We start from the raw sequence: 12,855 nt of genomic DNA on the forward strand, positions 1-12,855 counted from the left end.
TTTAGTCTCACCATAACGTCACTTTAACCTTGGGTATTTGTTTTTCAGTGAATGTCTAGAGGTTTTTTAGCATGAAGTAATATCCTATTACCATACGTAACCCACCCCACCCAAGCTTTCAAAGACCCTGGGGATCCGATCCCTTGGGGCCAAATTCAATTTAAAAAGTGGTGGGCTGCATGATGCCCTTCTTTGAGCTTTCAAAGAGCCCAAGGACCTCATCTCCTACCATCCCCCAGTGGCAAATTCAACAAAAAAGTAGAGCCTTTAAAGGCTCCGGGGAACACAACCTCCGCGGCTGTATTATATTTAAAAGCGACGGGGTGCCCCTTTCCCCAAGCCATCATAAGCCCCAACATAGGGGCTGCGGAGGGAAGCTCCAGGGCCCCGTGGCTCCAGCCCACTCTGCTCATAGTGCGTGATCCAGCATTGTTCCTGAACGGAGGGAGCAGCTATATGCTTGCTCTCTCTGGGAGAAGCAATGTGTGTTTTGTTTCCCTGCCCTCAAGAATGCAGGCAGGGAGGCAGCCATGGTAAATTCTTTCCCGGCTAAGAGCGGACTCCCATGTTTGCTCCTGTTTGGTGGGAGATTTAAAAATGCTCCCGCAATAGAAGACCAAGCATATGTTTCCATGCTGACAGTAGTGTGGGCAGGGAAACTACTGTGTTCCGGGGGAGGGCTCCCTGGGACACAGTCATTGAGCTGACCATGGGAGATGGGGGTCTCCTGAGGACTTTAAACGCTCAAGGACGAAGTGCTACATGGCCCCCCACTCCCTTTTAATAAGTGTCATGGCCTCAGGGCATGAGGTCAAAGGGGTATTTCGAAGGCTCAGGAAGGGGTTTCCCAGGCATAATTCGCCTCCGGCAAGGGGCGTACACGTCCCCCTCCCTTGTTTTTTTTAACTCTTCCCTGAGGGATGGGGTCCCTGGGATCTCAGAAGCTCAGAGAGGAGGGCCATATGCCCCACTCGCCCTAAAAATAACATTTAGCCCTACCCGCGCTTGGCCCACCCCAGGGGGTTTTATTTAAACAAGTGCAGAGCTCACAAATGGTTTGGGGATGGGGGGTGCTGCACGAATTAGTGGCAACATTGGAAAAAAAACGTTTTTGGCCTCAGGCCTAGGGGGTCAGGGCATCCCTACACTGCCCCCTATGTTTTTTTTTTAGGTCTTGGATCCTGAGTACTAAGATGGCTCCCACCACTTCCTTTTGTGCTAACTAGTCAAAACTCAGCAGGACACCTGTTGGCCCCGTGCATCCTACGCTTTGTTACATATACAGTTTATTTGAACCTTCATTTCTCCAAGTCTACTTAATGGATTCACATCAAAACACAAAGATAACTTTTTCTGGACCAAGGTGTAGCTTCCTGCCAAATTTGGTGTAAATCTGTTCAGCGGTTTGGGCTGTAGCTGTTTCTAAAGTTCTATGGAAAAATTAATGGGTAAAATGTGTTTTAGGGGCCCCCCTTATTCTCGGCCTCCACTTGACTGATCACCCCAAAACTTTCCTCATGCAAACTAGTCAAAAAGAAGCACTTTTCTGAAAAGTTTCTTGGAGATCCATCAAACAGCGCCAAAGTCATTAGCAGCACGAAACAGACACTTCTTATGAAAACACAATCCTAACTATAACTACTCTGTCGACTGCCACCACTGGGATGTATGTATAAGAGAGAATTATCAATAGTACATTTTTTATATATATATCTATCTATATATATATATATATATATCCTTTGCCACGCTGCTTAGAACAGCCACCGCAAACTCCAGATCAGCGGGTGCGTCGTCAGGCGGACCTCCAAGCTCGGTCCGCTAAATATAAACCGCACTCCTCTCGTAACAAAAGGACACGACGCTGTGTCTTGACAATTCCAACCAGGGTTTATTCAGTGGCTCTGTCGGACGCGTTTCGCCTGAACCAGCAGGCTTGTTCACCAACAAAGTTTTGCCAAACAATTTCCACCATTTATACTGTGCACGTGATACGATCATGTGAGGACTACAAATTGAGTGTCACAGAGAAAAGACTCGTAGTTTTTACCTATTACAATTGATAAAGCGATAACAAGATGCAACTTTAAGTAAAGTGTAACGCATTCAGGATTGATCCCCATTGATAGATCTCTATTGACAAATATATGATAACATATTTATACAATTTTATAAACCACGGTCCATTTTCTAAAAAAGCGCCATACAATCAGTGGCAATTGCCGTGAAAAGACCATTCACCCATGTGGGTTTGCCACATTGTTTTGACACTTTACTAAAATACAGCCCCAGTGGGCATACCTGATTTTTCTGGCTTTTCTTGTCTAATTCAGCCCCAGTGGGCATACCTGATTTTTCTGGCATATCTGGTTCCTAGATACCTCACATGAATCAAAATTAAAGTGATATAACACAATTCATTAATTCCTACTTAACAAAACTAATAATCCATACATTTATAAATACTGCAATGTACTATTCATAAATAAATAAAAACGGAAAATCCAGAAAGGGTATAGCAAGCTCTACAAAGGCCCTATAAATGTGTATATAAATCTTCTTCAATGTTAAGGCCCATTGGTGCTTTACTATTTAGTTCCACAATATACCGTGATTCTAATTTTCTTAAAGCTCTCTGTCTGTCACCACCTCTCACATTGGGTGGGATCGCATCAATGACAAAGTAAGATAAGCCTGTCACATTACTATCATGGCAAATCGCGAAGTGGCGTGCTACCGGATATGTTTTATCCACGTTTTTGATGGCCCTTAGATGCTGCAATATTCTTTTGTGAACAGAGAGAATTGTACTGCCCACGTACCGAAGATTGCATGGGCAGCTCAGCACGTAGACGGCAAATTCCGTTTTACAGTCGAACTGCCCTCTGATGTTTTTTTCAATTTGTGAGCAGCCTGTTGTAAACTTCTTGGTGTTCACACCATGCTGGCATGCCTTGCACTTCACGCATCTCAGGAAACCATCTTGTCGTTTTAACCATGAAGCTTTGAGGGGTTGTTTGCAAGATTTCGGTGCCATATTGCTGACCAGCAATTGTTTAAATGATTTGGCTCTTCTGAACGTTATTAGGGGTTTATTTGACACAATTTTACCTAAAATGGGGTCATTGCGTATCAAATGCCAATGTTTCGATAGAATGTTACGTACTTGCCCATGTTGCTTGTTATATGAAGTCACCAATCTGCATTCATTAGAATCTAGTGATTGTTTCTGTTTGCGTTTATTTGTTTCAGAGGGCTCAAATAAAACTTCTTCTCTTGTTTTGCATTTGACCTTGTGGATTGCACTCTGAATGCATTCAGCTCCATACCCTCTAGATTTAAAACGGGAACGTAAGGTCTGGAGTTCTTTTTCCCTCGTGTCCACTTCGCTACAATTACGCAATGTTCTTAGACACTCCCCGTAGGGGATACTCTTAATAAGATTACTGGGATGGAAACTTGTTGCGTATCACCAGACAATGTCCATGCATTTGGATACGCACTCCTCCAGCCAGTGATTTGTCAAAATCTTTTAATTCAAGGCAACAAGCATTGTGATTCCGTTAATTTCTGTCCTGCTGCCTGACGCGTTTCAGAGCCTTCGAGCTCTTTCCTCAGAGGCAGTTTGATTGCACTCAGTTTTCCTCTGCTCCCACAGTTCCCTGCGTGCTTTAAACATTTAATTAGGCCTCAGGTGTGCCTCTCTAGATAGATCGTATTTCCAATGCACGTCGGAACTTGTAGTTCAATTCAGTTTTCTTTTTTGCCTCCAGTGGCTTTCATGTGCATTTCAAACCTTTCCCAGGACTAATAACTGCCCTCCAGTGGGCTTCAGAATATTCTCTGCATATGGTTCTGCCTTATTCTTTATTATAGTAGCTCTGCTGCAAATTGCCCCCACTCAGTTTCATAGATTATCGCCTCTCCTTCATTTGAGCCATTTCCCTGCAACCTAAAAATACCCAATTTCCCCTACCCTTTTTATTCACCTCAAAAACCATTCACATCAACTCACATAGCCCCATTAATTAGCTCACCTAACACATACTGATTTAATCTACCATAAAAAAGAAACTGGAGTCAATGCATGAAATTGTTTCCTTGAGAGCACAAGACTAACTTTAATAACCCATAACACTGGACTGATCACTAACTCTGATTTCCAGGATAATGTGTTACCTGCTTTAAAAGCTTCTACACATCATCAGGGATAGTAAGCACTATATAAATCAAATTACAACCAAATGCAATGTAAATAAACAAAATATATTTCCAGCAAAATGTACCATTCCTTAACTTAACCTTTTTGAATTCTATTTTCGAATCCAAGTGTGCCTGTAGGAACTGTGAATATAGTCCACTCGTCATCCTTGTTTGTTGCTGTTGGCAGGTTCTTCACTGGGTGTTTGTTAGTGAATGCACAGCAAAGGAATAAAACATGGGAACTGTTGTATTGACGTCCACAATCTCCAGTCAATAGGTCTCATTACTGGTATATATAAGACATTGGGTTTCTGGTTGAGGGGGGTGGAAGCCTCACTCAGGCAACAACCACAATTCTTGTCAGGGTGAGCCACAAACGACACTAAATTAACTTGTGCTGAACGCTCTGGTAGCTTGGCACAAAGCAGTCAGGCTTAACTTAAGGTCAATGTGTAAAGTATTTAGGCAGCACACAAACAGTTCTAAAGTGAAAACACGACCAAGAAAAATCCCAAACCAATTTAGGAAAATAGAGTAAAGTTTAATAAATATAATCATACCAGAACAACAAAAATCCAATCAGTGCAACCGGAGATGTGCAATTTTAAAATCTTAAGTGAAAATATTGCCTAAATGCACAACTAAATGCATGACTCGTTGTCATCTGATCGTGCTAGACCGGTGGAAAGTCACATTTTAGACTGATCTCCATGGAGCGCAAGTCAGATACAGGGACCAGGGTAGTCCCCCTGAAAAGTTAGCTTCAAGGTCTGGCTTGAAGAGTTCCGTTCACATTGGAAGAGTTTGCAAGGAGCAGGAAGAACTTTCTGTAGCGCAAAGAGCAGACCTGGTGTTGGAGACCGTCGTTGCTGGAGCTTCGCGTTAGCTGTTGTTGCTGTCTGTTGTTGCTTTAGCTCGCCAAGCAGGTCTTGCGTTGCTGATCGTCATTGGTGATCGCTCGTGATGCGTAGAGCAGGTCTCATCGGAGCTTCCTGTTGGTGGTCATCGTGCGCGGCAGAGTCTTAGCACAAATTAATCAGTTCATGGTTGCGAGGAGCCCAAACTTCAGGATTTTACCTTTTTTTCTTTTGTAGAAGTGCACACTGATGCAGGCCAAGGGTCCAGGGCCCAAGGGGCACCTCTTGGGGATCAGGATCTCGCTCTAGAATAGAGACCAGCAGAGCTCCGGCTGGTCCAGTTGCAACAGGTCAGCTCGCCAGTTGCAGAGAGGCTCTTGAAGCTTGCTGTGTCCCTGTAGCTCACACATGAGATCAGCCACCTGATCCTTAGAGTCACCCTGGTTAGCCTGGGATGAAGGCAAGCAGGTTCAGACTTTCTTCTCAGACAGCAAAGCAGTCCTTCAAGCAGCAGGGCAACCCTCCGGCAACAGGGCAGTCCTTCTGCAACTTCCACAGGTCCACAAGTGTTCTGATGAGTGGCTCTGTAGGTCCAATATTTATACCTGGTGCCAGTCTTTGTGTTGTACTCTCTGTTGTACCCCTAAATCTGGTTCTGAAAAGTTCTTCCCCTTACAAGGTTCCAAACTGTCTGGGGGTGAGAAAAGGCAGAGCAGGCCTGTTGTCAGATTCCTTTGTGTGGGCAGAATGCAAAGCCCTTTGGAGTGTAAGTGGAGCGGGGAACAGCCTTCCCAGTCACCCTGTCAGGATGGCCCATTCTGTTCAACCTAAGCTCCATTGTTTCATTATCCTGGAAAGAATACACAAACCCCATCAGCTGAGCCATTCATAATCATGTGACCTAGTACACTGGCAGAAGGCACAGATTGTTCGAAATTCTGACTGCACCCTCAAAGAAGGTTTAAAATTACAATTCATTTGAATGTAAACAGCATATCTCTTTCTACTCCCAATCCAAAGTTCTCACTGATTGGATGTAAAAGATGATCCTGTGTTAGTTAATAAGAAAGATAGGCCTGTGAAAAATGACTTTAGAAGTTTTTCACTGTTAGGACATGGCACACATTTACTGCTTTTTAAATGCAGTGTCCCCTGCCATTTGAGCCTACCTTAGAGGTGACATATATGTATTGAAAAGGAAGGTATAGGCCTTGCCAAAAGGTATGTTTTGACATGTCTAAATGGTAGTTTGAAACTGTACTACAGGCTGCAGTGGTAGTCAATAGACATGTTTTAAACTGCTACTTTAGTGGATGGCACAATGTGTGCTGCAGGCCCACTTGTGCCATTAAATTTACAGAGCATGGGTACATGTGGTATCATATACTAGAGACATACAAGTCAATAACATTTATAAGGAAATTAAATGTACTGTTGCCAATTGCACCGTGTTTTAGGGACGGAGAACAAGCACATTAGCACTGGTAAAGTGCACAGAGTACTCAAAACCAACAAAAACAAATTCAGCAAAGCAACGGAGTGCAGGCAAAAAGTCTGGGGTGATCATGCAGTGAGAGCCAGGTCCAACAGTATATTAAACAGGGATTGAAAATATCATTGTTTTTAGTGCATATGTACGTACTGTAATTAGCTGATTAAAAGTGTGGCTTTATCTTCTACTGCCAGCCCAAGGGCAGTTTGGAATGTAGTACTTAATCTCCTTCAGTTAGTTAAACAGAAACCGTCCCAATTTCGCTTTAGTATGATTGTTAGTAATTATTCATATTTTAAGGAGCCTTAAATTTTATTGGAAAAAGATATCTAGCTGACAGCCTTGATTTACTTTCCAAGTGCACCGAAGGAGTACAGTATTTCAGATGTTTGAATTATGAAGTGGTCGTTTCAAACATAATTACCAAAAGCTTCGTCAACCTCTGATTTAAATTTCGTGCTCTTATGCTTATTTAAACAGAAATTCTTGCTTGTGTGTGTTCACTGAGCATTTTTCCTCCCAGACTACGTAGTTTTTATACGGCAGTGTTCTGTTCGAGTGAACAATAGACAAGACACCACCTTACATACAACTAAGCCACTGGCTAACAAGCTGGTCTTATATTTTCATACTGACCGTAAACATATGTAAAGTAGTTAACCAGCAATAAAACAGAAGGTTAGCAGGTAATGCCACACCTATTGGCTTTGCCAATGCTTGTTATAACTTTAATTTCCCCCCTCTGGATTTTTTTGTCAGTAGTCATATCACTTCCTCTCCACCAATGATGGGAGTAGACCCTACCCTGCTATATAAATGCAAACCTTTTTTCCCTCTTCTATCCCTCCTCTATCCTTCTCAATCCAAATGACTAACCTATCCACCACTCAAATTACTTTCATATTTTCACTATACTAATTCACCAGTAATCCTTTATGGGTTCTGGAATAGCGTGCTACTCACCGAAAAAGCACTTTGATGCCTCGTCAGGGGTTGTAAGCGCTATATAAATGCAATTACAATACAATACCTGTAAAGAGATTAACTCCTGCCCTTGCAGAAGTAAATCTTTAACAATTTGTGGCACATGAGAAGGTTATAAATGCAGACACACACTCAAACTTTCCACGACATCTCCTTGCGGAACTTATACTTCTTGTGCCTAGAAAATGATTTATTCAGTCGTAGTAACAAATAATCTTAGGGTAATATTTCTCATGAATGAATGGCATTGCAATTAAAAAAAGTCACCTTCTACGAATCCTTTCACTCATAAATCGAAACTTTTACATTTTTAGGTGGAATTTACAAGAGCAAATGGCAGTGTGAATCAGGCATCTCATCTGAGGCTTAAAGGCACCATATGCAAGGCATCTACTGGAAAGTTCATGTATATACAATATACATTCAGTTCGAATGAAGAACCTGTAGCCGCATTTATGGAGAAAGCAATATTTCCTAAAATTATCTCGGACCATGAACTTTCTTAATTCGACTCTTCATTAAGAAACGTAATAGACCGTCATGGAGTTGTGTGGCATTTATTAGCAAATGTAAATAATGTTTAATAACATTTTTAAAGTTGTTTTTGCTGGCAATAGAACTGTTAATAGTTTATCTGCTAATTTAAAGTGAATACATTTAAACACAATTGTACTGATTCACATTGTTCTTCAGTATTTCAGAAACCTGGAGGAACTGCTTGGAGGGTGCCACTGACTTCAAGGAGGTAGGTTCTCTCTAGAGTCAACGTCAAAATGAAATTAGATGTAGCAGTGTTCTTCTTTCAGCTGTTCTTGTCGTTTTTGTTTTCTTTACAACTAGCTGATTCCTGAGTTCTATGGCCACGATGTAGGCTTTTTGGTGAACACTTTGAAGCTGGACTTGGGCAAAAAGCAGGGAGGCGAGCTGGTTGATGATGTACAACTTCCTCCATGGGCAACAGGTAAACAGGACACGAATATTTTTAAGTGTCTGATATGATTATCTGTCTCTGTATGGAAACATTTGAAGACTCCAGTAACAGAACAGTCTTATTCTAATGGATACTGCTCCTTTTGCAGACTCTTTAAAAAAAAAAAAAAAAAAAAATGTCCCAGCTGCAGACCCTCGGAAACAATGTTAACACAGCTATGGCAGTGGTTAGTTCCTCTTAAGTCCCAGGTGTCGTACTGGGACTGCACCCATTAAAAATCTTATTGTTCTCCTTTCTGCACCCAGGTAGTGGGACTTGGTCCATGTTTACAATGATTGCTGTTTCCAATTCTTACATAAGCTCAGTTTAATTGGATTTTTAATATGTACTTTTTATCTGTTTCTACATTAAGCGCATTAGGCCCTCAGAGTTTAGGAGTTGTAACAGGTACATGAAAATGATGTTTTAAACCAACACTTTTAGCTGCTCTATTTGATGTTTGGCTGTTATGACAATCCAAGATATTTTGTTTAGCCCGGTGTGATCATGTTGCTCCAGCTCATAGAGCTAGTTTGACCAATCAGCCAAAGAGCTTTCTGGAGTGTGGAACAAGCTTGTTTTTTCTGCTTGGGGAACCAGGACTACTATCAGATCCGTTTGTGAATCCCAATTTTGAAGGAACCATTATTTCTTTGGGAATAGAGGAAAATAAGTTATTAATTCCTTTATGTCACTGTGGAACTGGCACTGGTCCTGGAGGAGTCGGGTTAATGTCTAATGGAATAGGTTCCTAGCCCAACATCTAGTGCAGAGAGAAAGGAGCACCTCTGGTGTTTTTGGTGCCCTAAATGGCTGCTGCACTTCAAGTCTTCTCTAACTGTAATAATTTCGTTGATATCTTGACTCTTTCATAAGAGGGATCTTTTCTTTGTTGACTGAAATGGGAAAGCAATTGGCTTCAGGGTCCACTGCCATATCTGTTCCACAGAGTGGAGTCTGTGGCAACGAGTGCATTGGACAGTTCTGCTTTGTTGCATGCTCGGTCCTTGGAGTAAGAAGCAACAATTGTGAGTGAAGTGTTTACTGAACTAATTATCTGGTAGCTGACTCCTTAGTAATTCAAACAACCAGCTCCAAGGGGAGGGCTAGTACATTTACAAACTTGCCACAAGACCAGGTTCAGGATAAATGATGCCATGGGGATTGAGATCTCTGTATTTAAGATCCAGAAATGACATTTTTAACTTGATACAACATCCGTATGTGTTTTATGGCTGTAGAATATTCACTTTTTGCCTTCTATCCAGATGGCAGCAATATGCGAGCTAGTAGTTTTTTTAAACCCAGATATCCAAGCTTTTAAGTCTGTGTGAGTTGTGCTCTCTTGATTGCTCCTCAACCGTGTGGCATTACACATGGCTTCATAAGAGATTTATTCCCTGGCATGCAGTTTAAAATCTTGTACAAGCATCTAATTGCAGAGAAATGGGGTGTTGAGCAAGTAGAACATGCATTAAAAAGGTTTAAGAATTCCAGACAGATAGCTAGAATTTTAGGGCTTCTTGCCATTTTCTGGTGTCTCCTACCAGGCAGCACAAACTGTTTGCTTGCAAAAAGTCCTATTGTCATTTTGCAGAGCCTGCCCATTGCTTACCATTATTTAGCTTCACTGTCACTCATGTGCTTGCTTTTTATTTGTGTGGACTTTCCTTCCTAGTCTCATGTTTGCTCCTCCCTTGGACCATAGCCTCATTACTCGAGCTGTTCCACTGTTTACTTTTTGGGCAGGTCTTTTTTCTTTTGTTAAGGCACTCCATGCGGGGGTTTGTCTTTTCTTGCTTTCTATATCATCCCCCCTCATCAGAGCTCCGTATTGCTCTCTCTCTTGCCTGTGGGCTTCTCCCTCTGCATCCATTATGTGTGACGCTTGACCTTGTATGCTTCTCCCCTGCTTTGTTTTCTCGCCTGTGTGCTGCTGCCATGCCTGACATTGCTCTCTCTCTACCCCTGTCGTGTACTTCTCCCTCCTTGTTGCTTCTGCTGCCCTCCGTGTTGCTTCCCTATCCACTTAACATTTTGTGCAAAAGTTTTTTTTTTTTTTTTTTTACCGATCCTACTCCATTTATACAAAGAAAGTAAATGCACCTTTGTAATTTTGAAGGTGCATGCAAGCGTGGAATGTGTGCCTACAAAATTACGCTCCTGCAGTAGCCACATAGTGCATCTCTAAAAACCATTGGTAAAGCCGACAGGTACCAAAGACGAGACCTATCAGTACTGCTAATACATATTTAACCTTTAATACTGAGCAATACTTTAAATTGATGCTTCAAATGTGCGGAGAATTAGTCGAGAAAGCTTGGCAGGTGCAAAAGCCAGAGTAAATGGTAAATACTCTATTGTCAATTATGTAGAAAGCTCTCATTCGCTGAAGCATTGTGGTGCTGTGATAGCATGATTGCAGCAATACCTTTGGGGGCAGAATATCTTCAGAAGTCTCCTAAACTGTAAGAAATGTGGTTACTCTTGTAGGCTACAAGAAATGGAGTTCTACATCTTTGTGGCAGTGATTGAAAATGCTCTTTCCCCATAGGTGACTATATAGCTTCTTGCAACAAACATTCATCACTGTTTGCATTGAATAAAAGGTTTCATTAGGGACATGGTGTTTAAGCTTCTTAGATCAGTTAGGGTACCTTTGATAATTAGCTTTGTGTAGGATCACCTTGGCTTTGAAAACAACCCTGCTTTTAATGGGCTGCCAGGGAAACTGTTTAAGCTGAGAAATATGAGAATATTTGGCTAAATGAGATGAGCCGAGCAGCAGCGTTCTGCACCAGCCCAGGGTGTTATTACTAACAACATGATTTTGTAATTGAGCAAACACAAGTTTCTCCAGGATGTTATCTCAAAATGGGAGTAGTGAAATAGGCCTGTAATTGCTTAGGTTTTTGGAAAAGCAGTTTGACAGCTGCTGTTTTCCATGAAGCTGGTATAATGCCAGAATCCATGAAGATATTCAAGATTGTTGAAAAAAGTAGTAAAACTGATGTTTTACCAGCAAGAGGTTATTGAAACTTATTTATATACCTACAAAGTTCTTTTTGGCTTATTAGGAACCCTGGCAATTCGATCGGACACTGTTTTGATCTGTTCCTTGTAGGTTTTATAAAAACGAGTATAACAAACATTTAAATTAGGCTGATATAAAGTATGCCATTTACGTCTGAGTTTGCGTGCTTGTAGTTTCAACCTAATAAGATTGGGAGTGAACCACGGCTTTTTGATGTTTGGGTTTAGCCGTATAATTTTACTGTTCATCAAGTGGCATTAAAAAGCAACTTATTACTAGTATTAAAATCATGAGAAGTCTGAATGGCTGTTGGTCCAGGAGTACTGCTGTTTCTGCTTCTTCTGCAATGGAACTTGGTTTGAGGTTTCAATTTTGGCAGCTCGGGTTAGGAATATGGAATAATATAGCAAAATGATCTCTTCATGCTAGTGGAACAGGATCACTGAATATAGGATCCAGTATATGGCCAGCCGTAGGTGTAGGTTGTTGACTGGCTTGCAGAAGGTTATAAATCATACTTTTTTTAATTGGTGAGACGCTTCTGTGGGAGCATAGATTCAAGTCTCATAAACAATTTAAAAAAACTCTAATTGCACATTGGCTGATTTCCACTATTAGTATAGGCAGTTTGGCAGTAGAAGTGCTTGGAGGGCAATAATTGAATGTAGTAAAAGTTTCATTTAGCTTAAAAGAGTTGGCAAGATAATCAAGGGTGGGATAGGAATTGCAAAATTCAACTTGAAGTGTAATATATGGCCACACATTGTACCAAGATACACCATGCTTACGAAGATTAGAAAAACAGATTGTGCACTCATTAGGTGCGAGTTTATCAATTACAGGATGGCTGTGATCAGTACGCCAGGTGCCTGTCAGACAGATAATGTCGGTTATAGTTTGCTCTAGATGATCTGCATGCTGCTGATAGCTTACCTCTGATAACCCTCTCACAACATATAAAGCCATTGGGAGGCAGTTAAATGTATATATTTTTAGGAAAGGGTGAATATTGGACCGGTTGGTCCTGCAGACTGTGAACTTGGGTACAATATCACGTTTGAATGTTTTTCTTTGAGCAGCCATCCTCCGTTAAACCCTAGAACAGCATCACATAATGGAAAGCTTGGACAGGGATCCCCAGCATTTCACTTTCTTTTCCAATAGCCCAACAGTTGGAATTCAGAAGCGTCTGTGGCTTATGGCATTCTACATTCAGGTGGTGCTCTTTTCTCAGATCAGATTGTACCATATCTAACATATTCTAATTAATCACTGGAATCAGTCTGTTTTGATTATTTTTTTTTTACTTCTTTTT

The 12,855-nt window shown here is 41.4% G+C and overlaps 1 protein-coding gene across 1 annotated transcript in view; it reads left to right on the plus strand.

Annotated features, from left to right (window-relative positions):
• The window catches only part of NSMAF (neutral sphingomyelinase activation associated factor), a 624,890-nt gene that overhangs the window by 412,661 nt on the left and 199,374 nt on the right, over positions 1-12,855 (plus strand). Inside the window, exons 17-18 of the mRNA XM_085605566.1 lie at positions 8,230-8,281; positions 8,377-8,497. Coding sequence (XP_085461692.1) covers positions 8,230-8,281; positions 8,377-8,497 — 173 coding nt within the window. The remainder of the gene's footprint in view (positions 1-8,229; positions 8,282-8,376; positions 8,498-12,855) is intronic.

Source organism: Triturus cristatus, chromosome 5_1, assembly GCF_964204655.1.
Source record: "Triturus cristatus chromosome 5_1, aTriCri1.1, whole genome shotgun sequence".
NCBI lineage: Eukaryota > Metazoa > Chordata > Amphibia > Caudata > Salamandridae > Triturus > Triturus cristatus.